Raw genomic sequence first — 27,716 nt, 5'->3', positions numbered from 1 at the left:
GCAAACTTCCGCCCGAGCCGTGCAATCTTCCGTCCGCTGGAACGTTTTCAGATCTTTCCCCTTCTGTGTTTTTTTCTCTCTCTCAGGCTTGTTATCATTGAAGGCACTTGGTTTCCATGGCATTTTAGAAAAAAAGATGGTAGTTTGGTTTTGTCACTTGGTTAGAACGGATGGTTTAGACGGGAGCGGGACTGGGGAGTGGTCGCCGGGGGGTGGCCTCGGAGATGGTCGGGTGGGGTGTCCACCGCGTATGTTCAAAGAGTGGTCGCGAAGCAAACTCCTTCTGGACAAATCCGTGTTGTCGCCATAGGCAATGACCCCGGAATTAAGTAATGCATGCAAAGAGGAGGCTGCACAGTGCTGTCTAGCATTGCCATGAAGAACTGAAACAGAATGACTTCAACAGCTCAGGTGTCCGGGGGGGTATCGCTTCCCGCAGAAGGCAGCGGCGAGAGGCAGAAAGAGGGCCCACAACTTGTACTGAACTCGACGCAAAAAACCTGGTGTGAAAAGGGGGAAGAAAAAAACGCCAGCCCCTCTCGTACCCTGTTTTACAGTGAGGTGTAGGGTTTTGTTTCTCTTTCCTCCTTTTTCTCGTAAAAACGAAATCTCGCTTTCGGCAGGCCGTTCGGTGTCCATGGCGACAAGCAAACTGGTTCACTTGAAACGAAACAAGCCATGACTTTGTGCTTTGACAAGGAATTCTAGAGCTCTTTCGACAGAGTCCTTCCAACGGATGCTGAGTCCCTTCTCGCTTTCCCTTTCGGTCGGTTCCTCACCTGAAGGTGTCTCCCCTTCGCTTCAACGCGTGGTCCGTGGTACGGTGATGCGCCCGTAATCCCTTCTTCGTCCATTCGTCTTTTTTTTATTTTTAATAAACTCCCAACGCTTCTTTTTATATATATACTTTTTTTTAAGTTTGATTTTTAATTTTTTTTTTCGTGGTTTGAGTCAGTCAGTAGAGGAATCTTTGGTAGTTTTTGTTTTGTTTTTTGTTTTAAATGTTTGTTTTACAAAGACTCTTTTCTTCATGCCAGTGCGTGGAACGTCTGTGTTGTAGCCTCTGCCGCAATAAGGTCACCTTTGATGACTTAAGACAGACATGAGCAGGAAAAGTGGGAGAATCCGTATATGTGGCAGCGTCCTAACAGCACCAGAAGGTATATCTAAACAAAAGCCGAAAAGCACAGTTAAGAACACGGTGGGCTGGATGGCCCCTTCGTATGTAATTCTATCCAGTACCAAGTTGGTCATTTTCCCACCCCATTTCCCACTAAAACCAGGGGAAAAAAATGCTGTTGGGCATTGGTGTTATCTGACTTCTGGGTAAAACATGGAAGTGATGTCATGTTGCTCTTGGGATCACAGGAATCTCCGTGGTTTTATCATAGAGTTTGGGGCAATTTCTAAAATGGCACGGTGACCTCCTGGGTTCCCTCGGAAGTGATGTAACACTGCTGTCCAAAGCACTTCCCCATACTCCTCACCCTCACTGATTTCCAGCCACCAGGGGCTCGGGGGAGCATGGCGCCCGGGGCAAAATGGCCCCCATGCCCTGCCCCCTGCCCACTTACCTTAGTTCAGCCAGCTGAAAAAGCAGCCTGTTCCGGGTTGTGGGGCCTCGCTGGTGGGGCGGGACAGGACAAGGAAGGAAGAGGAAGAGGTGTGGGAGGTGATTTCCACCCCCTACATGACCCCAATGGGGTACATCTGGGCGCTCCGTTGTAGCTACACAACTGCCAGTCACTCTCTGGTAACCTTACTCAGTACGTTTTGGACAATTTGTCCCTGAAGTGGCTATGCGGTGCCTGGCCTGCACCCTTTCAGACTGTGGGCAAGGCCAGAATTGCCAGGTGCCCAATGTGGGTGAGAGAACCCCTCTGCCCTCAAGCTGCTTGACCTGCGGTTACTCTAGTGAGTGGGGGAAGGAAACTGGGGCGGGGGGAAGACAACACCAATAAGAGTGAAGATCTGGGAGTGATGTCATTAATGCTTCAACACTCCAGGGCCTTGGGAGCAGTGGTGGGATCCAAGCATTTTAGTAACAGATTCCCATGGTGGTGGGATTCAAACTGTGGCGTAGCGCCAATGGGGCGTGGCCGGGCATTCCGGGGGCGGGGCATTCCTGGGCGGGGCTGTGGCAAGGACGCAGCCGCTGCGCCGGTCCTTGGGCGGGAAACGAATGCACGCAGGCGCAGGCTGCCACGCACGCCGGTGCACCTCCTGCTAGACTGCTTCAAGTTCTGTGCGCTACTGCTGAGAGGAGGGGCGTCACTAAGGCAAAAATCACGTGGCAAAATCACCCATTAGTAACCCCCTCTCGGCACACACACATAACTAGTAACCTACTCTTGGGAACCTGTGAGAACCTGCTGGATCCCACCTCTGGTGGAAGGAAATGCACAGACTTTGCTTCAGTTCCTCACCATGAACAACTTTAAGCGAGAAAGCACCTAACTTCTGAATATCTTCTGCGTGAAGTTCCTGCGGCCATTTGCCTCCAGTCCCCTGAATTATGCGGAGTGGCTGAAATGCTTAGACACAAGAGTTTAAGCACAGATCCAAATCTGTCAGCAGGGACATAGGCTGTCCTGGGCAGGAGATTCCTGGGACAAAGGGGGGCAGGCTGGGGAGGGACAAGAAGGAGCTCACTTACGGTTGTTGATGTAGTCTGATTTTGTGCACTCCCCTTCCACAATGGAAATGTCATCGATGGCGATGTCTCCTTCCATCCCTCGGCCACGGATCCCTTCAAAAACAATCTGCAATGAAACGAAAGGATCTAAACCTGTAAAATGCGGTAGCGAGAGGGGATCAGGTGGCCACGGCTGCCTCTTCTCCACACCCAACAGATTTGAAACCAAACCGTCTTCCAGACAAACACACACAAAAAGACTCCTGTTGGCCAGTTTATAACAGGGACAAAGGCAAAACCTTCCCTCTTAGTTTGGGAGATATTTTGGCCTTGACACACTTTAATAGCACATATTGTGGAGGTCTATCTTCCAAAGCACCTTCCTTATGAGGAGAGGCTGCAGCGTTTGGGACTCTTCTTTGTTTCTATGCCCTAAATACAATAAGATACGCATGAAATACATGAATTCCATTTTCTTGCAATGTTCTCAGTGGCATGAGTGTTATAAGATATCCAATCTCCTGAACAGCTCTGATGTGCTCTTTTGTGAAATTGTTGCACATTTTATACTGGAAATTAGTAATTTTAACTGCATTTCTTAACCTTGTTTTGTTTTAAAACTTTGTCCCATTTTATATGCCAATAAAGGCTTGTGTTGTGTTGTTGTGACTCTTTAGTTTGGAGAGGAGACGTCTGAGGGAGGATATGATTGAAGTCTATAAAATTATGCATGGGGTAGAAAATGTTGACAGAGAAACAATTTTATCTCTTTCACACAATACTAGAACCAGGGGGCATTTATTGAAAATGCTGGGGGGAAGAATAAGGACTAATAAAAGGAAACACTTCTTCACGCAACGTGTGATTGGTGTTTGGAATATGCTGCCACAGGAGGTGGTGATGGCCACTCACTTGGATAGCTTTAAAAAGGGCTTGGACAGATTTATGGAGGAGAAGTCGATCTCTGGCTCCCAATCTTGATCCTCCTTGATCTGAGATTGCAAATGCCTTAGCAGACCAGGTGCTCAGGAGCAGCAGCAGCAGCAGAAGGTCATTGCTTTCACCTCCTGCAGGTGAGCTCCCAAAGGCACCTGGTGGGCCACTGCGAGTAGCAGAGAGCTGGACTAGATGGACTCTGGTCTGATCCAGCCGGCTTGTTCTTATGTTCTTAAGCTCATGAGCAATAGCACAGGTTGCCCCAAATGGTTGCACTCCCAATTCCATCCTGGAAGGCTGACCTGTTGCCTTTTTCATTGGTCCACGACAGTGGCTCAGAAACCCATGGCCCTGTTACGGGCCCCGGAGGGAGATGAGGGAGGTAGCTCCAGCAGTCGGTAGCCATAGAACAGAATGCAAGAGCAGTGGACAGAAGCTGCACCCAGACATCACCAGATATTTCACAATAGCACCACTTCGGCAGAAATGGTTGTTAAAATGGTGCTTGTAAACAACCAGTTGTTAAATTATTTGAATCCCACCACTGCAGAGAACTATGACTAGCCCAAGGTCACCCAGCAGGAATGTAGGAGTGTGGAAACTCATCTGGTTCACCAGATAAGCCTCTGCCACTCAGGTGGAGGAGTGGGGAATCAAACCTGGTTCTCCAGGTTAGAATCCACCTGCTCAGCCCCTAGTGAGCATGCTCCCAAATCACATCAGGCTGGCCTCCAGCTGATAACATTGTTTGCTAGAACTCCAGCCTCAGAGGCAGCCTGTGGGAACTTGGTTACCCCATCAGTTTCTTACCAGCATGGCCACTGCTGACAGAGGCTGATGGGAATTGAAGTTCCTGAACATCTGAGAGTCGTGAGGTCTTCAACACCCTGGGCTAAACTCCAAATAGGCTCTGCTGTGGGATCCAGCAGGTTCTCACCAGTTCCTGAGAGTGGGTTACTAATTATTTGTGTGTGCCGAGAGGGGGTGACTAATTGGGTCTGCTTTTCCATTAGAAATTCCATTAGGCCCCAAAATCATAAAGTCCTGTTGTTTCCTATGTGGCTGGTTAGCGAAGGTAGAAAACGGGATAATTCTCCCTGTTGGGCTGTTTTAAAAACATGTTTTAGAAATATGGTAAAGTTCCTTGTTTAAGGAAAGTCTCCTTCTTTTGAGTTCTAGAAACAAAATTAAGTATTTGAAAGTATTAAGTATTTGACAGGCAGTCAATTAGAGGAGAAGTAGTTGTTTCTGTTGGCAGTAGATGATAGGACTTGCTGTAATGAGTTTAAATTATGGACAGAAAGATACCAGCTGGAAATTAGGAACTTTTTTTTAACAGTAAGAGTTTTTTACAGTAACAGAGTAATTATTAATGCCCCGCCCCCGGAAAGCCCGGCCACGCCCCCTCGTGCCCCAACCTGCCCCATTGGCGCTACGCCACTGTTTGAATCCCACCCCCGTGGGAACCTGTTACTAAAATTTTCAGATCCCACTACTGAGGCCTCTGCAGAGGAGGAAGGACGCCAGCAAATGGAGCCCAGAAAACGGCAACGTGCAGAAAGCAGCGGGAAAGAGTTTCCGCCGGCAGGCCTCCCACGTTGGGCTTAATGCACAGCACGGTGCCATTATCAGGGTCCTCCCAAGGGTACTTTGCTCATGTTGCCTGAGCACCAGCCTCCATCCCCCACTGACAGGGATCAGACTTGCGCTGGGACTTAGTGACCACAGGAGAGGCCGTCGTTCGGCGAAAGATCCTCCGCTTGGCACGCACAAAGTCCCAGGTCCAATTCCCGGCATGTCCCCTGGCTAATGGCCGTTCTCGGGACAAGCTGACGGGGCTGGTTTGCACGCCTCGGCCTGCGGAATTCGCACTAACAAGCGACTTTCTCTGTTTGTTCCATCTGAGCCGGATCAATAGCAGCAAAGGTCGGCGGCTGAGAGCGAGAGGCTTTAATGAACTGAAACGCTCAGGGTTCCCCCCCGCCCGGGTGATATATTTTGTGTATCAAGAAAAAAATGGCCGGGGGGGGGGGAGTGTTCTCCAAGCCGAAATCCATGTCAGCATCCTGAAACCGGAACGGCAGAACTCTGCCCCCTGCGTTATTGGGTCTAATTCAGCAGTCTACTACCTGCGGCTCTCCAGATGTTCGTGGACTATAATTCCCATTGGTCCCTGCCAGCATGGGAATTGTGGTCCATGAACATCTGGAGAGCCACAGGTTGCAGGCCCCTGGTCCAATTAATCTGCTGGGCATGGGCTTCTATGCTCACCTGCTGCTTCATCTCCTGCAGGACCTTGTGGTTTATTGTTTTTGTGTATTGTTTATTGTTTTACACCACAAAAACTGCAGCTGATTAAGAGTTGTGGGATTCTTACATGAATGTTTTAATTATTTTCATTAAAAAAGAGTTTTTACCTTTGCACTAGAGGCAGACAGATTTTTTGATACTGTCTTTGGCTCATTCTGTAAGACCAAGGCCTCCCAACGCCAATTCTGAGGCAGGAAAATTGTGTAGCTGGTCGAACATCCCTACTAGAGAGTTCAGGGGTTTGGGAACAGAGGTGGAGCTACAAGGGGGCAGGGGTGGAAAATCACCCAAGGCCCCTCCTACTTCCCCCCCGCGGCGCCCCCTTGCGGCACCCCCCCTTCCCACACTTACCTAAGTTCCTTTCCTTTTCCTAGAACTTTTTCAGGCAGAAAAAAAGACCTGTTCACAGTACAGGCTAAAAACAGCCTGAGGAACTACAGTCCCCAGGAGATTTTGGGGCTCACAAGGTCTCCTGGGAAATATAGTTCCCATCAGGCCATTTTTAAGCCTGAACTGCGAATAGGCCTTTTTTTTTGTCTGAAAAAGTTCTAGGAAAAGGAAAGGAACTAAGGCATAGGTGTCAAACTCAGGGCCCTCCAGATGTTATGGACTACAGTTCCTATCATCCCCTGCCAGCACGTTGCTGGCAGGGGATGATGGGAACTGGCGTCCATAACATCTGGAGGGCCGTGAGTTTGACCCCCATGAACTAAGGTAAGTGTGGGAAAGGGGGCGCCGCAAGGGGGCGCCGTAGGGGACGGCCATGGGGTGTGCGTGGAAAATATAGACTGCGCACCGGGCGCAGTTTGGCCTCTGTTTGGGAATGCTACCGTTTGCAAGCTGAACCATCGGGCACATCATGGTGCCTGTCAGGAAATGAAGTCTGTCGGGCTGAGTTTTCTGTTGACCCATTTTCGGTCTGGGTCAGGAGCAGCAGCAGGAGAGTGAACCTAAAAAGCGGATAGGCCCAACTTGCACAAGACTCCATACGTTTTATAGGGCAGGGGAGATTTCCAGAGACAGCCAGGAATGTGTTTCCACTTGCAAAACGGAGGATTGCATTTAGTAATAGATTATGGGTTTATCTGGCTGGGCATGCCTCTTTTTTAAAAAAAATCTGTGTAAAGAACAAAGAGCAAGGATGGCACGCGGGAATTATTAAATTGCCACAGGAGAAGATGATGCCGAAGGAATTTCTTCCCATTTCCACCGGTCATTTTGCACCGGGGATTGGTGTAGAACATTCGTATAATCCCCGTTTCGGATGAAAAATCCTTAGCGGGTGATATGTGGGCCAGGGAAGCATCAAATAAATCCGGAATGCACTTAAGTGTACAAATCAACCCATAAAAAGCTTTAATTTCTGTGTCAAAGCCATCACATTTACGGCAGACTGAGATTCCCCACCAGTTCCATCTCCTTAAAATTAACTAGCGGGTTTATGCTCCCTTCCTGTTTAGGCTCTTAAACGCGAAATAAAGTTTCTCGGAGCAGGATCGGCCGAAAAGTAATTGGAAGGCCCAGCTCAGCCGACATTTATTTTGCTTTATTTGTTCAATGTTTCTGTAGCCCTAAATTTGTTGCATGCTTTTTGGGGGGTAGGGATGGAGGGGAAGAGACAGGGGATTTTCTCTCTCACACACACAGAGGCACAGTTAGGGAAACAGAATCTCAGGCAAGTAAAAATCTGGCGACTTTATTGTCGCTTAGCCATTGGCGTGAGAGCCCCAATGGCACAGAGTTGTGGGCTGCAGTCCTGCAGTCCAAGTTTGGCTCATGGCCTGGGTTGAAGTCCTGACAGAAGTTGGTTACGGGCTCAAGGTTGACTCAGCCTTCCAAGGTTGGTAAAATGAATACTCAGCTTGCCGGGGGTAATGTGTAAATGACTGGGGAGGGCAATGGGAAACAACCCCCTCATCATATTCTGCCTAGTCCAGGGGTCTGCAACCTGCTGCTCTCCAGATGTTCATGGACTACAAATCCCATCAGCCCTTGCCAGCATCTTGCTATCTTCATTGTGACTCACATGCTACAGACTTCTTTGTGACTCACATGCCAGGCTACTCTATTCAGATGGCCTCACCTTTTGACCTCACAGTATATATATACTCCACTTGCTTTCCATTCCTACTATCAGGTCCTCTGAAGATGCCAGCCACAGATGAAGGCGAAACGTCAGGAGAGAATGCTGCTAGAAGACGGCCAGACAGCCCGGAAACCAGACAGCACCCCAGAGAATGAAGTCCACGGGCACCTTACAGACCAACAGGTTTTTTAAAAAGATATGAGCTTTTGAAAGTTAAAGCTCTCCTCATCAGATCATACTGTTATGACTGAGAGCCAGAATGGGGTAGCGGTTAAGAGCGGTGGACTCCGATCTAGAGAACAGGGTTTGATTCCCCACTCCACTACGTGAACTGCCGGCTCTTATCTGGTGAATCAGATTTGTTTTCCGCACTCCTCCACACGAAGCCTGCTGGATGACCTTGGGCTAGTCCCAGTTATCTCAGAACTCTCTCAGCCCCACCGACCTCATGAGGTGCCTGTTGCGGAGAGGGGCAGGGAAGAAGTTTGTAAGTTGTTTTGAGACTCCTCACAGCTGAGAAAGGCAGGGTATAAATCGGAACTCTCCTAATATTCTCTTCTTCTATCTGATAAAAGGAGCGTCGAGTCTCAAAGACACATCCCCCCCGCCCCCAAATCATTTTGGTCTCTAATGTGCTACTGGATGCATACCTTGCAGCAGTGGCGTAGTGGCTAAGAGCAGTGGCTAAGAGCAGGTGCACTCTGATCTGGAGGAACCGGGTTTGATTCCCAGCTCTGCCGCTTGAGTTGTGGAGGCTTATCTGAGGAATTCAGATTAGCCTGTACACTCCCACACATGCCAGCTGGGTGACCTTGGGCTAGTCACAGTTCTTCGGAGCCCTCTCAGCCCCACCTACCTCACAGGGTGTTTGTTGTGAGGGGGGAAGGGCAAGGAGATTGTAAGCCCCTTTGAGTCTCCTGCAGAAGAGAAAGGGGGGATATAAATCCAAACTCCTCCTCCTCCTCCTCCTCCTACTACTACTACTACTACTACTACTACTACTACTACTACTACTACTACTGCAGGCTGACACTGATGCACTCTAAAAAGATTTCCAGGATATTAGCGTTTGAGAGTCAAAGTTCCCTTCATCGGATATTTTGGGAACTTCTTATTCGCTGGAAATCTTGAGGGTCTTTAAAGTGATACTGGACTTGAAATTCGCTGGAAATCTCGAGGGTCTTTAAAGTGCTACTGGACTTGAAATTGCTTTTCTTCTGAAGACCAACACAGCTACCCTCTGAAACTATGTCCACAAATGGCTATTCGGTACAATAATTAAATGGAACCACCGGGACCGGAAGAAGAAACCCTCTGAGTAAACAGGGGAAGATCTGAACCTATCTGACCTTTCGGGGCCACTTGGTTGACCACTATTCCATATTGAAAAAAAAAAATCTTCTCCTTGGGTTTCTCATGGGAGTCTCTTCATGTGCTTACCGCCATGGAAATTTACCATCATCTAAAGATCAGACTGTACGACCAGGAATACCAATCTCTCCTGAGTGCTGCACAAAGCTCCTGTTCCCCTCTATACTTTGGGATCACACCCCCGAAATCTAGCCCTGCTGTATACCTAGAACAGCTTGTTAATTATAAGTGCAGATGGGTCATGACCAGAGCAAAGGTGCAACCTCATTTGCCCTCTCGTATCTATCTTCAAGGTCGCTTTCCTCTTAACATCCCACAATGTGAGCGTTGCTGTCGGTACTGTCCCAACGCTATGGACTCAATCCCTCATATCCTGCTTTACTGTTGGAGGCATAATGATATTAGAACCGATCTGGGAGCTTTACTACCTCTAGAATTTATGTTTCTCTCAGACAAACAAAAAATGTCTAAGCTATTGAACAGCCCTCATGTAGACATTTCTGAAGCAGTTGCTACATTTTTAATCCATGTTCTACATGATATATAACAATGATCCTGTTTTTGTATTTGGAATGTATGGGACTTCTGGTTTATGCCTAAGAAAGGTTTTTGGATTGGATTGGATTGGTTGGCCACTATAAGTAGCAAAATGCTGGACTTCAGGTCTCAGCCAGTACTGTTACTCTTAGGATTTTATTCCCACTCTACACATGCTCAGACACAGAGCTATGTTTTTGCTGATTTATATATTCCCAGCACAGGAGCTCTTTTCTCCAATGGTGTCAGGTTCTGTGACTGAAGTCAACAAGGGACTCTGGATTCTCGATCAGAAGTATTTATTAATAACAGCAGCATGTACCTGGCTTTGCGAAAGCCCGTTCTGACCACGTTTGCAAATCTTTATCCGTGCGCAGCAACCATAAATCCCCTCTCCCTTTTCCCATGGAATGGAATGATGCAAACATCAAAGGAAATGAAAGGAAGAGAAAGGCCCGTTAACATAGGAGAGGGGATCCTCATCTCTGGAGTAGGAGTGAATGCTCTCACCTGATGGCATCCCTTTGATGGAAGGAGAAAGGATAAGAACATAAGAACAAGCCTGCTGAATCAGACCAGAGTCCATCTAGTCCAGCTCTCTGCTACTCGCAGTGGCCCACCAGATGCCTTTGGGATCTCACATGCAGGAGGTGAAAGCAAGGGCCTTCTGCTGCTGCTGCTCCCGAGCACCTGGTCTGCTAAGGCATTTGCAATCTGAGATCAAGGAGGATAAAGGTTGGTAGCCATAGATCGACTTCTCCTCCACAAATCTGTCCAGGCCCCTTTTAAAGCTATCCAGGTTAGTGGCCATCACCACCTCCTGTGGCAGCATATTCCAAACATCAATCCTGCGTTGCGTGAAGAAGTGTTTCCTTTTATTAGTCCTAATTCTTCCCCCCAGCATTTTCAATGAATGCCCCCTGGTTCTAGTATTATGAGAAAGAGAGAGAAATTTCTCTCTGTCAACATTTTCTATCCCATGCATAATTTTATAGATTTCAATCATATCCCCCCTCAGACGTCTCCTCTCCAAACTAAAGAGTCCCAAACGCTGCAGCCTCTCCTCATAAGGAAGATGCTCCAGTCCCTCAATCATCCTCGTTGCCCTTCTCTGCACTTTTTTTTCTATCTCTTCAATGCTATCTTTGAGAGATGCTTGGCGACCAGAACTGAACAGTACTCCTAAGTCTTGGGTCAGTATCTAATGGCTTTTATATAAGGGCATGACAATCTTTGCAGTTTTATTATCAACTCCTTTCCTAATGATCCCCAGTATAGAGTTTGCCTTTTTCACAGCTGCCATGCATTGAGTTGACATTTCCATTCCACTGTTGCAAGATTCTTACTGCACAATTTCGCCCCCTAATATCCAGTTGGAAACATTTATGGTTTATGATTTAAACCAACTATTGCGAGTCCTGTTCTCTGCCTGCCCTCCTCTAAGCGACGGCCCTTCAAATACTTCAAGAGGGCGATCATGTCCCCGCGCAATCCTGTCTTCTAAATATTCCCAAGCTCCTCAGCCCTTCCGGCAGCCCTTCCGATAGCTTCCCCACCCTCCGTAAGCGGCTTATCCTCCCTTACCTGAAACGACGTGTTTGGCTGAATATTCATCCGGGCCTGAAACCACTGCTGTCCTTTGTTGCCGCTCGAAGACCAGAAGGGGCTTTCGAGTCCGGTCTGACCTTTTAACCGTAGGAAAACATTCAAGGTTCCTTAAAAAGAAAGAGAGAAGAGAACAAAATCACAACAACAACAACAACAACAAAGATGGCACGCTTGGAGCTCTCTGGGAAAGGAACCACCAAAACCAGAAACTTCACAATGGAGAGTGGAATCGAGGGGTTCAGTCCTCTCTCGCAGGGGGTGCTGGATCTTACTTCGGTGCTGTTCTCTCTGTTGCTTCTATATGACGTGGGGAGACTGCAAGTATTGTTCATAAGAACATAAGAACATAAGAACAAGCCTGCTGGATCAGACCAGAGTCGATCTAGTCCAGCTCTCTGCTACTCGCAGTGGCCCACCAGGTGCCTTTGGGAGCCTCCTCCTGCACGCTAGGATGGTGCTAGCAATGGCCTTAAGAACATAATAAAAGCCAGTTGAATCAGACCAGAGTCCATCTAGTCCAGCTCTCTGCTACTCGCAGTGGCCCACCAGGTGCCTTTGGGAGCTCACATGCAGGATGTGAAAGCAAGGGCCTTAAAAACATAAGAACAAGCCAGCTGGATCAGACCAGTGTCCATCTAGTCCAGAACTCTGCTACTCGTGAGAGGAAGTCCCACCAGGTGCCCTTGGGAGCTCACATGCAGGATGTGAAAGCAAGGGCCTTAAGAACATAAGAACAAGCCAGCTGGATCAGACCAGAGTCGATCTAGTCCAGCTCTCTGCTACTCGCAGTGGCCCACCAGGTGCCTTTGGGAGCTCACACTGCATGGGGATGCTAGAAAGCAATGGCCTTTTAAGAACATAATAAAAGCCAAGTTGAATCGAAGACCCAGAGTCCATTCAGTCCAGCTCTCTGCTACTTGCAGTGGCAGCCCACCAAAAGGTGCCTTTTGGGAGCTCACACTTGGGATGTGAAAGCAATGGCCTCAAGAACATAAGAACAAGCCAGCTGGATCAGACCAGAGTCCATCTAGTCCAGAACTTCTGCTACTCGCAGTGGCCCACCAGGTTCCTTTGGGAGCTCACATGCAGGATGTGAAAGCAAGGGCCTTAAGAACATAAGAACAAGCCAGCTGGATCAGACCAGAGTCGATCTAGTCCAGCTCTCTGCTACTCGCAGTGGCCCACCAGGTGCCTTTGGGAGCTCACACGCAGGATGTGAAAGCAAGGGCCTTAAGAACATAAGAACAAATGGCTCTGGATCAGACCAGAAAGTCGATCCTAAAGATCCAGCTCTCTGCTACTTGCAGTGGCCCACCAGGTGCCTTTGGGAGCTCACATGCAGGATGTGAAAGCAAGGGCCTTAAGAACATAAGAACAAGCCAGCTGGATCAGACCAGTGTCCATCTAGTCCAGAACTCTGCTAATCGCAGTGGCCCACCAGGTGCCCTTGGGAGCTCACATGCAGGATGTGAAAGCAAGGGCCTTAAGAACATAAGAACAAGCCAGCTGGATCAGACCCAGAGTTGATCCAGTCCAGCTCTCTGCTACTCGCAGTGGCCCACCAGGTGCCTTTGGGAGCTCACACGCAGGATGTGAAAGCAAGGGCCTTAAGAACATAATAAAAGCCAGTTGAATCAGACCAGAGTCCATCTAGTCCAGCTCTCTGCTACTTGCAGTGGCCCACCAGGTGCCTTTGGGAGCTCACACGCAGGATGTGAAAGCAATGGCCTTAAGAACATAAGAACAAGCCAGCTGGATCAGACCAGTGTCCATCTAGTCCAGAACTCTGCTAATCGCAGTGGCCCACCAGGTTCCCTTGGGAGCTCACATGCAGGATGTGAAAGCAAGGGCCTTAAGAACATAAGAACAAGCCAGCTGGATCAGACCAGAGTCGATCTAGTCCAGCTCTCTGCTACTTGCAGTGGCCCACCAGGTGCCTTTGGGAGCTCACACGCAGGATGTGAAAGCAAGGGCCTTAAGAACATAAGAACAAGCCAGCTGGATCAGACCAGAGTCGATCTAGTCCAGCTCTCTGCTACTTGCAGTGGCCCACCAGGTGCCTTTGGGAGCTCACATGCAGGATGTGAAAGCAAGGGCCTTAAGAACATAAGTAAAAGCCAGCTGGATTAGACCAGTGTCCATCTAGTCCAGTAGAACTCTGCTAATCGTGAGTGGCCCCACCAGGTGCCCTTGGGAGCCTCACATGCAGGATGTGAAAGCAAGGGCCTTAAGAACTATAAGAACAAGCCAGCTGGATCAGACCAGAATCGCATCTAGTCCAGCTCCCTCTCTCTCTGCTACTCGCAGTGGCCCACCAGGTGCCTTTGGGAGCTCACACGCAGGATGTGAAAGCAAGGGCCTTAAGAACATAATAAAAGCCAGTTGAATCAGACCAGAATCGATCTAGTCCAGCTCTCTGCTACTTGCAGTGGCCCACCAGGTGCCTTTGGGAGCTCACACGCAGGATGTGAAAGCAATGGCCAGCTATAGGCTTTTTTGCTCCTGAGCACCCTGAGTCTGCACTAAAAGGCATTTGCAATCTCAGATCAAAGAGGGATCCAAGATTGGTAGCCATAAATCAACTTCTCCTCCATAAATCTATCCAAGCCCCTTTTAAAGCTAAAATTATTATTCGTCCCCTTGTGACTGTTGTGAACTGCTAAAGTTTACCAGGGCTGCAGAAGGGGGATGGGGGTATGTGTAGGGGGTCCCGTTCTGTCCCCCACCCGAAGGCCAAAGAGCCCCCCTCAAATGAAAGAGGTTCTTTCACAAAGACTGCCCAAGGGGTCTTTTTTTTTCCCAATGTAGGAATTTTTACATTACTGTGCAGCTTTGCCAACTTTCTTTTTGACTACTAACGCTTGCTTGAGAAACTGGAAATAATCACAATAATCCCCTCAAATGCTGTCGTGCAGGCCCCCCCAGCCGCCAGCCAGCTGAGGATTCCCCTCGGAGGAGGGATACCAAGCCAAAGGCAAGGAGTCAGTTGCATTCCCCGGGGTCACTTTCGGTTCCTGTGGGGCTGGCTCAGGACAGCAGGGCCGTCAGGCTCTGCATGCTAAAAGACGAAGTGGCCATTTTGGAGGCCCAGAGATGCAGAAGAGATGAAACATAGAATCCCAGCCCAGAAATCAGATTGAGCTCTTAACCTTGGGCTAGTCACAGGGTGACCTTGGGCTAGTCACAGCTTCTCGGAGCTCTCCTTGGCTTTCTACCTCACAGGGTGTTTGTTGTGGTGGGGGGAAGGGCAAGGAGATTGTCAGCCCCTTTGAGTCTCCTACAGGAGAGAAAGGGGGGATATAAATCCAAACTCTTCTTCTTCTTCTTCTTCTTCTTCTTAACCTCCTACGCCACTGCATGCCACCTGTTGGCTTGTTCATCCCAAACCTCTTAAGGAGGTTCCATCAAGCGGGTATCTCACCCGCTGTCCCCCATCTATAGATCAGTCTCCCATGCGCAACCCGCCAATCGGCTATGACAATAGAACATGCATTAACAACTATAAAACAAGGGAGAGGAGCAGCAGTGGTGTAGGAGGTTAAGAGCTCGTGTATCTAATCTGGAGGAACCGGGTTTGATTCCCAGCTCTGCCGCCTGAGCTGTGGAGGCTTATCTGAGGAATTCAGATTAGCCTGGGCACTCCCACACATGCCAGCTGGGTGACCTTGGGCTAGTCACAGCTTCTCGGAGCTCTCTCAGCCCCACCTACCTCACAGGGTGTTTGCTGTGAGGGGGGAAGGGCAAGGAGATTGTCAGCCCCTTTGAGTCTCCTGCAGGAGAGAAAGGGGGGCTATAAATCCAAACTCTTCTTCTCAAAGGTAACAAAACCAGCATTGGCTGAGACAAACCAGGGTTTAAATTGTCTTCTGTAGTCCAGATCCTGGTTTCAGAAGCGAACCCAAGTTCCAGCTTTTCCGGGAGCAGCAGGGGCAGAAGGAAAGCATCAGAATTCATTCCCTTTCGGGAAGTCTGAGATCCATCCCAAAGACAACAGAAATGCCTCCATAGCAGTCTCTGCTTTTAATTGACCCCACCCCCCTTGGTTAGCTGACTGGCCGAGTCTGGGGGCACTCCTTTCCCCTTCACCCAGGCTACTTCTGGGCTATCCAGTCCCATCTCGTCCTGCCACTCTGTCATGAAATCCCTCTATCAGCTGCCACATTACGGGGCTTAGATGTCCAGCCGCTGCTCTCTTTCTCTCTTGCCAGGGATTATTCCTCGTCGCAAAGCAAAGCTTTCTGCTCTGGTCCATGTCGGATTTGAGAGACCATTAAATTAGGAAGACTCCGACGGGAGGAGGGCAGGCGCCACTTGAGCTAAATTGACGTGTCTCGCACGAAAAAAGGTTCCCGCTGAGTCGGGGAGACGGCTCAGGACTGAGCCGGCCTCTCATTTCGCAAGCACGGGTCCATCCGGCACGGTTTTCTAAGCCCCTTTTAAGCTGTTTGCAGAGATCAAACAAAGTTGGCTGGCGGCAGGATCTGCAGGCGCGAAAACTTCGTTGCTGATTAGAACTGGGAATGAAAGATGGCGTTGAGTGGCTGGACCACGCTCACTGGAGACGCCCTTTGACATCTTCTCTGGGGTCAGAGGGACGAGCCCCCCAAACCTTTTGCTCGAGCCCCCAAATAGGTTTCCCCGCTTGCTTTCTGCATACTTTTTGGAACGATTCTTTTGTTTTAGAAAACAGTCTGCTCCTCTCGTGTAGAGAGGGAGTTGGTCATCCTGTAGACGAATAGGGGGGCTGAGGAAGCAGCCAGGGAGTCGGCAGATTCATCAAGTTCAAGGGGACAAACAGATCCATGGTCATGAGGTCTCTCAGTGGCCACTAGCAATGATGACTAAAAGGAACTTCCACATTCAGAAGAAGTTTACCTTGGATTCCTGGTGCCAGAAGGCAACATTAAGGGGAAGGCCTTGGCCTCTCTGCCCTGTTGTTTGGCTTCCAGAGGAACTGGGTGGCCACCGTGTGAGATATGATACTGGACTAGTTGGACCACCAGTCTGATCCAGCAGGGCTTTTCTGATGTTATTATTATTATTTATTTATTTATTTATTTATTTATTTATTGTATTTGTATACCGCCCTCCCCCGAAGGGCTCAGGGCGGCGAACAAACAAATAGATAGAGCACAAATAAAATCAAAATTTTAAATAGTCATTAAATATGGCTCTATAAGTTAAAATCGACCCCCATTAAAATGCAGCATCTATCAAAATTTCCAATGGCGTCTTACTCGTAGTCCCCTAAGAAAAGAGGGGGGGAGGAAAGAAGAGGGAGGGGGAACGGCAGGGTCCACAGATTTTATACGGTGGGGGGGGGCATCAGCGGCCGGGCTCCCCAAAGGCCCGGTGGAACCAGCTCAAATCTTGCAGGCCCTGCCGAAATTCATTAAGATTCCACTTGGGGGGCCAGCGTAACTTGGAGGAAGAGCGTTCCCACCAGGCAGGGGCCCAGAGCTGTAAAGGCTCTGGCCGAGGTGGAAACCAACCGCATCCTTAGGGGAACCAGGGATCCGCCAGTAAATTTACCTCTACTGAGCCTTGAGGGGCGATTTAGGACATATGGGGCAAAGGCCGGTCCCACAGGTGCAAGGGAGTCCCGAGGCAGCGCAAGGCCTTAAAGGTCAAAACCAACACCTTGAAAGCGATTCGGAATTCAATGCGGTAGCCAGTGCAGTGGCACTGCTTTGACAGCCGAGATATGGTCTCTGGCGGCACCTCCTGTGAGCAAGCGTGCGCCCGCGTTCCTGAATAATTTTAATTTCCGAATCAGGCCTTAAGGGGAGAGAAGACCTGCGTGGGAAGCGAGTTGCAATAATCCAGTCTGGAAATTTGGCAGTTGCGTGGATCCACGGTGGCCAGGTCCGGTTGAAGAAGGAGAGGGAGGGGGCCAACCGCCGGGCTTACAGAAGCATGAATGGAAAAACGCAACCCGGGTTACATGCGACCACCTAGGTCTCCATTGAAAGAGGCGAATCCAGGTGGACCCCCAGACTCTGAAGCGGAGGAGGCCGGTGCCAATGTAGCCCCCTCCCATGTGGCCGGCCAAGATCCCCACCTCCTCCTTCCCGCCCCAGCCAGAGGGATCTGCGTCTTTGACGGGTTCGGGTTTTAACCTGCTCTGCTTCCAACCAACCCAGCAACCGCCTCCCAAACCAATGCTGGAGAGCCGCAGGGGCGATGACCGTTCCCCCTCTCCATCAACAGAATGAGCTAGGTGTCATCAGCATTACTGATGACAAGGTCAGCCCAAAGCTCCATTACCAACTGGAGAGCAAGGGGTCGCATATAGATGTTAAATATGCAGCGGGGACAACGGGTACCCCTGAGGCACACCACAATGAAGTGGGCACCTCCGGGAAGCTTGGTCCCCGCACCACACTTGCTGACCCCGGTCCCGGAGAAACGAGGCAATCCACTTACAAAGGCCTCATTCTCAGTGCCCTATAGTTGGACCTCCAGAGAAACTGGTTGGCCACTGTGTACAATAGGATGCTGGACTGGATGGACCACTGTTCTCATCCAACGGGGGGGGGGGGGTTCTGATGTTCTTATGAAGGTCTCAACCTCTATGTCCTGTTGTTGGACCTCCAGAGAAACTGGTTGGCCACTGTGTACAATAGGATGCTGGACTGGATGGACCACTGTTCTCATCCAATGGGGGGGGGGTGTCTTCTGATGTTCTTATGAAGGTCTCCACCTCTATGTCCTGTTGGTGGACCTCCAGAGAAACTGGTTGGCCACTGTGTACAATAGGATGCTGGACTGGATGGACCACTGTTCTCATCCAACGGGGGGGTCTTCTGATTTTCTTATGAAGGTCTCAACCTCTATGTCTTGCTGTTGGACCTCCAGAGAAACTGGCTGGCCACTGTGCGTGACAGGATTCTGGATAGTCTTTGACTGGGCTCTTCTTATGCTCTTACGTCCACATTCAAAAGTCATGAGAAACCATTTCTGTGGCTAATAACTCAACACCAAACCCTGGCGTCAGATCCTAATCAGACATGCTGTCAGTGGTGGGGTCCAAAAATGTTAGTAACAGGTTCCCTTGGTGATGTGATTCAAACCAATTGGCCGTAGCGCCAAGTAGAATTTAGGCGTGTACGAGTGACGCATGGAGCATTCTGGGGGTGGGGCATTAATAATTACTCTGTTACTGTAAAAAACTCTTACTGTAAAAAAAAGTTCCTAATTCCCAGCTGGTATCTTTCTGTCCATAATTTGAACTCATTATAGCAAGTCCTATTGTCTACTGCCAACAGAAACAACTACTTCTCCTCTAACTGACTGCCTGACAAATACTTAATACTTTCAAATACTGTATATACTGGCGTATAAGACTACTTTTGAACCCTGGGAAATCATCTGTAAAGTCTGGGGTCGTCTTATACGCCAGGTACTGAGCGGGTGGTACTGAGCAGGTGGTACTCTATATTTTAACTGGAAAAGTGGGGGGGGGGGTCGTCTTATACTCCCAGTCGTCTTATACGCCGGTATATACGGTACTTAATTTTGTTTCTAGAAATCAAAAGAAGGATACTTTCCTTAAACAAGGAACTTTACCATATTTCTAAAACATGTTTTTAAAACAGCCCAACAGGGAGAATTATCCCGTTTTTCTACCTTCGCTAACCAGCCACATAGGAAACAACAGGACTTCATGATTTTGGGACCTAATGGAATTTCTAACGGAAAAGCAGACCCAATTAGTAACCCCCTCTCGGCACACACAAATAATTAGTAACCCACTCTCGGGAACTGGTGAGAACCTGCTGGATCCCACCTCTGCATGCTGTTAGCAGAGCGGTCTGCGTTTGGATGACTTTGCTAACCACAGTTACCTTCATTACGCCGTGTTTTCACACAACATCTGAACCGAGTCGGAGAACTGAAGGTGAGAACATGCAATACGAAGCCCTGAGAACATGCAGTAGCACCCTGCCTTCTACACAAACGTTGTGAAAAGGACCGGATGAATGGGCAGCCTCTTCTCACCTATATGCTGTCCGTACATGTTGTAGTAGAAGCTGAAGCAATACGCCGTGGTCGTTGGCCCGTAGGGGTTTTTGGGAGGGATGCTAAAAATTGGGCTAATAAGTCTGGCCTTGTCTCCTTCCTTCCTGGGGCTGGAAGCTTCAATGTACATGTAGAATCCTAGGAGAAAGAAAGAGGCACGATTAAAATCTGAGGAGCCGAGAGGATTGGCTTGTTTATTTATTTATTTATTTATTTATTGGTTCCACTTTTATACCGCCCTCCCCCAAAGGGCTCAGGGCGGTCGGCGCTGGGGCTGGCCAACTGTCAAGACCCCGGATGAGCAGCCGAATATGAGACTCTGGACCTTTGAATCAGTAGAGTTTATTAATACTCTAAGGGGCTTTCCGCACGACAGAAGGGAGCTAAGGTCGACTGATTTACCTTCAGTGAGAGGCGATTCCAGGCTATCCGCACAGCAACTTGTAGCCCCCCTGGAACCGAGCTAAGTGGGCGGGATCATCTTGGTGCCTGTTTCACTTCTCGATCGTGATTGGAGCTTGTGTTACCATGGGAAACGGGAGTGTTCTTTTTTTTTTACAGTTTTTACAGTTTACAGGTTACACTTGTGCCCGCCCACGACTCTCCCGTTCTATTGCATGCCACAAAAGCTGATTACCTGATTGGGATTTGAACGGATGAGGAATGTCGTTTGATCAAGGCCCCAAGACTTCGAAGCTTTGAAGCGGTATGGCGACCTTTGTTCCAGCAGAAAGGTGCAGTTCATAACTGCACGACAGGGATGTCGCCCAGTTCTGATCCGGGGGGGGGGGAACTGAGACAAAACAACGCTGGAGCTCAGTTGCAGTCGCGGATACACCGAGGTGAACCTAGATGAGGAAACCAGTAACAACTCTGTCAGTGCTGAAAACCCCTAAGAAAGCCAGTTCCGTAATGTCTTTCGGCCAAAACCTTATCACATCCCTGAAACTTTCACCTCCTCCCTTCCCACCCCCCTTTTCACCCCCCCCCACATCAAAGAGACAGTGTAGAAACAGAGTAAGAATGTTGCAGAAACCTTCGTTCTCTCTCAAGACTGGTTAATGAAGGTAAGAGGAAATGTCCAGCACTTTCGGTGGCTCTTACTTTTATTATTTTATTATTATTATTAGTTCGATTTGGATAAACCTCCCTAACTCCGAAGGGCTCAGGGCTGGCGATGCAACGTAGCAAATAATAAGACAATAAAACAAATCGAATAAAAGTCCCAATTAAAACAATACAAAACCTTAAAACTAACTAAAACTACCTAGCAGCAGTAACCTCCAAGCAAAATGTAGATAATAATAAAAGGCGCCTGGGATCAAAACCCCAGTGGACAAACCCTGGGCGGGAGGGGTAGGCAGATGGTCAGATATATAGCCAGTGCGCTGGCAACAAAAGAGGGCCGGAGCTAAAGCGCCGGCCCCCCGAAAAGCCCGGTTGGAACAACACAGCCTTTGCAGGCCCCATGCAGAACTCTCCGAGTACCGCAAGGCCTTAACTGCTGGCGTGAAGAGTGTTCTGGAGGAAGGCATTAACTGCAGGGGCCAGGACAGTAAATACGCCCTGACCCGCTGTGGAGGCCACAGCCGGTCTATGGAGGGGCTGGGGACCACTAACAAATTTGCCTCCAGCTGATTCGGAGGACAATTTCCACTTCGGGACATATGGAGGTGAGACGGTCCTTGTAACAGAATTATGAAGGCCCCTGGTCAGAAGGGCTTTGAAGCTGGGTCAGGAACCAACGCACCTTTGAAGACGATCCGGAATTCCACTGGGAGCCAATGCAGGCGGCACAACACGGGGGTGATATGGTCTCTGACTTTTCTACATTGCAAAGATCAAGGAAACACAGAGAAACGAAAGTCCAGATGCAACACCATAACAGAGTCCTTTTGATGTCTTTCCTAATGCCAACAGTATAATCCTACGCACGTTCTCCAGGAGTAAGCCCCATTGTTTACAGCGGGGGTTAGTTCTGAGGAATCTGCATAGGACTGCACTGAAGTAACCAATGGTTTGGGCATTTCACATCCCAGGATTTCTTTTGCTGTCAACCGTTGCAGAGCCTTTTTCGAACTTGGATGCTGATTTCCCACCGTCAGTAGCAGGCTGGATTTCTCTTTTCTGACAATAGCAAAGGTAGGAACAGCAGATGATGGGAAAATGATCTGGATCCTATGATAGTATTTCTATGCACACTGGATTACCCCTGCTGTCGCGGCTGTCTGGCCGGCACAGCTGACATCTAATAGGGTCCCTGGTTTCTGCCATGGTAATGGGTCTCCCCTCAGTGGGTGGGAACCAAACATTTTAGTGGGTTCCCATAGTGGTTGGGATTCAAACTGTAGGCGTGGTGCCAGTGGGGCTGAAGCCGGGGCACGACAGAGGCGTGGCCTGGGCATTCTGAGGGCGGGGCATTCCTGGAGGCAGGGGGGGGCTGTGGCAGGGGGCCTTGGCCAGCTGTGCCTGGTCCTTAGGCGGGGGGGCTTGAGTGTATGCAGGCGCAGGCTGCCACGCCGCCAGTGCACCTCCTCCCACCACTGGGCTACAGCAGTTCTGCACGCTACTGCTGAGAGGAGGCGTGGCTAAGGCAAAAAATCCGCACGTGGCAAAATGCGCCAATGAAGTAGCCCCCCCTCGGCGCACACAAATGGTTAGTAACCTACTCCTCGGGGAACCTGCTTGAGAACCTGCTGGATCCCACCTCTGGTCTCCCTCTACTGTCCAGCTTCCTGCTGCCTTTGTGCTTCTTGACCTATAGTAGTCTAGATTGCACCCCAAGCACCAGTTGAATGATAGCCCTTCCTATGCTGCCCGAAACACTACTGGTTTTGTTCCTGTTCTGTAACGTACTTGCTTTGAGTATCTCTGGGAGGGGAAAGGGAGAGGGTATCTTAATTGGGCATAAAAGAGGGTGCTTGGGAAACCATACTTTAGAACTGGCTTCTTCTAAGGCAGGGGTGTCCAACTCTGGTGCTTCAGATGTTCGTGGACTACAATTCTCATCAGCCCCTGCTGGCATGCCCATGCACATGCAGGGGCTGATGGGAATTGTAGTCCACGAACATCTGAAGCACCAGAGTTGGACACCCCTGTTCTAAGGCTATGCTGTCATCTGTCAATAAAGGCTTTTGATTGAAATCACTGAGTCTGGTGTGGGCTACAGATCCAGGGTTTGACAGCAGCACAGATCTCCTTCTACTGCAAGAGTCTTCAAACTATGGCCCTCCAGATGTTCATTGACTACAATTCCCATGAGCCCTACCACTTGGCCATGCTGGCAGGGGCTGATGGGAATTGTAGTCCATGAACATCTGGAGGGCCGTAGTTTGAAGACCCCTGTTTACTGCATTTATGATTTATTTATTTGAAAAATTTCTATGCCACCTCCCCTGTCCAATGTGGCTTACAACGATTTTTGTGACACAATTTTAATTTTTTTCCTCATACTTATAAAGTGGCTTACAAAATTAAACACAAAAAAATACATAAAGCCATCGTGAAATGCATTAAAACTTGGCGTTCAAAAACACATCCACATCATGACATTTAAAACATAGAGAGCAGCTAAAAATGGGTCATAAATGTTTCTCAGGCTAAAAAGAGACCATAAAACAATGCTTAAAACGTAAGTTCTTTAAAAGCCTAGGTGTTATATTTATGCTGCGAGGAAACCCACCAATTTGGCCAGGTGCCGAAAAGAAAGTTGTGCGGGAGCTCGTCTACAACTAAATTTATTGTTAATCATGTGCGCCGTGTATTCTCATCTATGCTTTTTTTTAGATTTGTTCTCGCTGGAATACTAACCGAACTGGATTTACCTTGTTTTTTGGCATTGTTAATTGGTTCCTGTAAGAATTACATGCAAGCGTTTCTCACTGTCTCTGGATTCTCGGTTTAGCCTTGAAAAAGATAAGCCGCCCCAGTCAAGGAGATCCGTTCCTTGCTATAAAAGTCTATTCTTCACTGTGACAATGAGCTAATGATTGGTTTTCTGCCCAGAGAAGAAAAGAAAAGCTCAGGAACATGTTTGCTACTTAGTCGGAAAGCGCCACGGAATGCCCACGGGAGCCGTAAAAATAAAAAAAGAACCAGGTGCTGCAACAGAGTCTTGCGTTTGCTGATGTAAGCCTAGATTTTATAATTGGTAACATCCTCTGATGCAACTCAGTGGGGGCTTCTGCACAGCACAAACGCAACCAGTGGTGGGATCCAAACATTTTAGTAACAGGTTCCCATGGTGGTGGGGTTCAAACTGTGGCGTAGCGCCAATGGGGCTGGGCGGGGCATTCCGGGGGCGTAACCGGGCATTCTGGGGGCATAACCAGGCATTCCGGAGGCGGGGCATTCCTGGGCAGGGCTGTGGCAAGGACGCCCTCGGAATTCCCGGAATGCCCGAAATGCCCCCGGAATGCCCAGAATTCCTTGGGCGGGAAACGAATGCACGCAGGCGCAGGCTGCCACGCACGCCGGTGCACCTCCTGCTAGACTGCTTCCAGTTCTGCGCGCTACTGCTGAGAGGAGGGGTGTAACTAAGGCAAAAATCACGTGGCAAAATCACCCATTAGTAACCCCCTCTCGGCACACACAAATAATTAGTAATCTACTCTCGGGAACCCGTGAGAACGGGCTGGATCCCACCTCTGCACGTAACGTCTTTAGGACGTTATAAAAAGTGTTTTGGGGAAGATGATCCGGAAGCTGGAGTTGGCACAGCGTACGGCAGCTAGGGTGTTCGCCCGTAATGTAGCTGGATGGACATCACACTAGTCCTTAAGGAACTGCACTGACTCACAGTTCACTCCTAGGCCCAATTCAAGGTATTGATATTGATGCATAAAGCCCTAAACCAGTGGTGGCGAACCTTTGGCACTCCAGATGTTGTGGACTACAATTCCCATCAGCCCCTGCCAGCATGGCCAATTGGGGCTGATGGGAATTGTAGTCCATAACATCTGGAGTGCCAGAGGTTCGCCACCACGGCCCTAAACGGTCCCTGCCAACCTGAAGGACAGCCTGTGTCTGGGCACTCAGGTTATGGGGGAAACACTCCTGGTGGCACCTTCCCACACTGAGGTGACGGGCGGGCAGGGGCACACGGGAGAACTTTCTCCGTGATTGCCCCAGGCTCTGGAAAAGTCTCCCCTCAGAGAGTCGCCACACGCATACCCTTTATGGGTTTAGGTGAGTGGCGAAGACCTGAGGTAGGTTCTGCACAGCACAAATATCATAGCTTTAGGATGTCATAAAAAGCGTTTCACAACTGTTTGCAAGTGGATTTTGCCATTCCGCACAGCTTCAAAGAGCACTGAAAGCAGTTTGAAAGCGCATTATTCTGCATGTGCGGAATGAGCCTCAGAGACAGGGTGATAAGCTTGGCTACAAGATGGCTGCTACAGGAGGCAGAACCAAGCCAAAATGTCTGTGAAGAGAGGTGGGTCCAACTACAAAATGGCTGTTGGGTGAGGTCATGCTTAGCTCTGACAACAACGCTTCAGAATTTGTGGCAGAAACTTCATGCCCTTTAAAATGAACATATTGTAGAAAAAATATATTTTCCTGCATACACAGTCAAGGTATTTTGGCTGAGGTAACATTCCTAGATAGACCTTTAAAAAACGATTTAGATGCACTTTACCTTCCTTTGAGCCAGACCTGTCGGCAGTGGGCCCTGTATTTGGGGTGTACTTGGTGTCTCTGAGGATAATGTTTTGTCTCGTCCAGTCGAAGTTGTCCTGCGCATCTTGCGTAAATAAACAAATGTTGCTATCTTCAAAGCTGCAGTGGAATTCTCCTGCCAACAGAGCCACACCAAGTTCCCATGAATCGTTATTTCGGTGTGACAGGCGTTCACAACTTTTCATTTCTGCTCAGTGGGAATTCATTCAGCCAGAGTTTTCCCTGAAGGTGCACTAAACTGTGCAGTCGACAATTTCACACAGTGCTATTCCTTGGGCTGGCTTTCTTCCTCTCTACCTCATTCGAACAGGAGGAGGAGGAGAAGAAGGAGGAGGAGGAGTTTTGCTATATACCCCACCAAACTGTCCTGTAAGGAGACTCAAAGGGGCTTTCAAACTCCTTTCCCTTCCCCTCTCACAACAAAGAGGTAGGTGGAGCAGAGAGAGCTCCAAAGAATTGTGACTAGCCCAAGGTCACCCAGCTGGCATGTGCTGGAGTGCACAAGCTAATCTGTTTCTCCAGATATGCCTCCACAGCTCAAGTGACAGAGCTGGGAATCAAACCCGGTTATCCAGATTACAGTGTGCCTGCTCTTAACCACTACACCATGCTGGCTCTCAGAAGCATTCTGGTTTTGGGCGTGGTGCGGGAGGGGGCAAACATGAAGGCCATGACTGGGGCATGTGTGTGGGTCAAGCAGAGGTGTTGACAGATCCTGCCGACCACCCCATTCCCAAATGCACAGCCTGAGGCCTCTAAGAAGAGACTGACAGCCACAGGCTCATCTCTAAGCACACCTGTACGATGTATCTGTTTTCAAACACCTGTTCATTTTCGCTTCTAGGAAAGGGGCAGGAAAGGGGCAAGCAATTCAGGTAGAACAGAAATTAAGTAAATAAACTGTGTTGTCAAACTGCCTGTTCAGTAGCACAACCTCAACTTCCTGGGTGGAATTTGGATGAACACAATAGTAGAGATCACAGGTTGCCACAATTGTGACCCAAACTGAAAACAGAACATCAGACACAGCCAACACAAACAGCCCTCCCAAGAAGACTTTGCCCACCAGCTATTATTTTGCTCACTGTGCCATGAGCCAAGGATCAAATTCATAATGATACGGCTTGTTGGTTCAAAATTTACCCTCAGTTTCTAATTGGTTTTTCTGCTATCAGACACTGACCCGATAATCACTGACAATGTGCTTTTGTTTGCTTTGGCCGCAAAACAAGAAACAAAAAATCCACTCCAAAAATTTACTTCTGCAATGAACTAATGTATTAATTTGCTTAACAACTGGACATCCAGATGATACAACTCGGCAGGACATTACAGTTGCTTTGTCGTTCTTATGTAGAGTTTTAATCGTTGTATCTCTTGTTTCGTGTTGGTATGCACCCGCCTCGCAGGGTGTTTGTTGTGAGGGGGAAGGGAAAAGAGATTGTAAGCCCCTTTGAGTCCCCTTACAGGAGAGAAAGGGGGGATATAAATTCAAACCCTCTTCTATATTTTAATTGTTGGGGTTTTATAGTGTAACGGCCTGTGGGTGTGAACAAGAAAATATATGGTATGGTTTGGCCAAACAAACCTCCCCATGATCTCGGGGCTCACTGATTTCTTAGTTTTCTCCCCTGCTTGGGACTGCAGTGCTAGGCAGAGGGGCAGCCAATTATCCATCAAGATACAATGATTGGGTTGGGGTATTTTATTTATTCAGAAAATCTTAATGCTGCCTCTCCAGAACCCTGCTGAAGGCAGCTTACCAAAAAAAAGTACTGAAGAAGAAGAAGAAGAAGAAGAAGAAGAAGAAGAAGAAGAGGAGGAGGAGGAGGAGGAGGAGGAGGAGGAGGAGTTTGGATTTATATCCCACCCTCTTTCTCTCCTATAGGAGACTCAAAGGGGCTTACAATCTCCTTTTCCCTTCCCCACTCACAACAAACAAACACCCCTGTGAGGTAGGTGGGGCTGAGAGAGCTCCGAAGAACTGTGACCAGCCCAAGGTCACCCAGCTGGCATGTGTGGGAGTACACCCTAAGCTAGTTCACCAGATAAGCCTCCACAGCTCAAGCGGCAGAGCGGGGAATCAAACCCGGTTCCTCCAGAAGGCTTTCACAGCCAGAATCAACTGGCTGTTGTTGGTTTTCTAGGCTGTGTAGCTGTGGTCTGGTGGCTTTTGCTTCGAATGTTTTGTCCGCGCCTTTGGCTGGCATCTTCAGAGACATGCCACATTGTGCCACGGAGAGAAACATGTCTTATCGTGATCTGCCTCCAAGGATGCCAGCTGTAGATGCGGGCAAAATGTTTGGGGCGAAAACCGGCACAACAGGCGCAGCCTCGCCACCCGTCACCACCCATTAATGTGATTTCAAATACTTACGTAGGTGAGGGTTCATCGGGGCTGCAAGAAAAAGAGAGAAAAGATGCTAAAGTTAGTATGGACTGGCCACCCACCTACGTCACAGGTGCCCAACTGGAGCCAAACCCACCCAAAATGCACCTTCAGCCTATTAATTCGGCCCGATTAGAATA

The 27,716-nt window shown here is 49.0% G+C and overlaps 2 protein-coding genes across 2 annotated transcripts in view; one reads left to right on the top strand and one right to left on the bottom strand.

Annotated features, from left to right (window-relative positions):
* LOC125426437 (MAM domain-containing glycosylphosphatidylinositol anchor protein 2-like) overlaps positions 1–27,716 on the top strand; it is a 221,584-nt gene that overhangs the window by 155,623 nt on the left and 38,245 nt on the right. The gene's annotated exons all lie outside the window — the stretch shown is intronic.
* On the bottom strand, positions 81–27,583 carry LOC125427151 (MAM domain-containing glycosylphosphatidylinositol anchor protein 2-like). The gene is made up of 6 exons (XM_048486242.1): positions 27,565–27,583; positions 25,147–25,302; positions 19,485–19,643; positions 11,460–11,590; positions 2,657–2,762; positions 81–1,166 (listed from the first exon to the last, which is right to left on the bottom strand). Exons 1-6 carry the CDS (start codon positions 27,578–27,580, stop codon positions 1,078–1,080), a joined length of 657 nt encoding a protein of 218 aa, XP_048342199.1. The 5' UTR covers positions 27,581–27,583; the 3' UTR covers positions 81–1,077.

The sequence above is a fragment of the Sphaerodactylus townsendi genome, linkage group LG02 (assembly GCF_021028975.2).
Source record: "Sphaerodactylus townsendi isolate TG3544 linkage group LG02, MPM_Stown_v2.3, whole genome shotgun sequence".
NCBI lineage: Eukaryota > Metazoa > Chordata > Lepidosauria > Squamata > Sphaerodactylidae > Sphaerodactylus > Sphaerodactylus townsendi.
This window is presented reverse-complemented; position numbering and strand designations above follow the sequence as displayed.

Coding starts and splice junctions, on each gene's coding strand:
- LOC125427151 (XM_048486242.1), bottom strand. Junction 2,763..11,459: donor AGCCAAACACGTCGTTTCAG/GTAAGGGAGGAT, acceptor GTTTCATTGCAG/ATTGTTTTTGAAGGGATCCG. Junction 1,167..2,656: donor ATCAGACTACATCAACAACC/GTAAGTGAGCTC, acceptor GCTTTTGTTTAG/ATATACCTTCTGGTGCTGTT.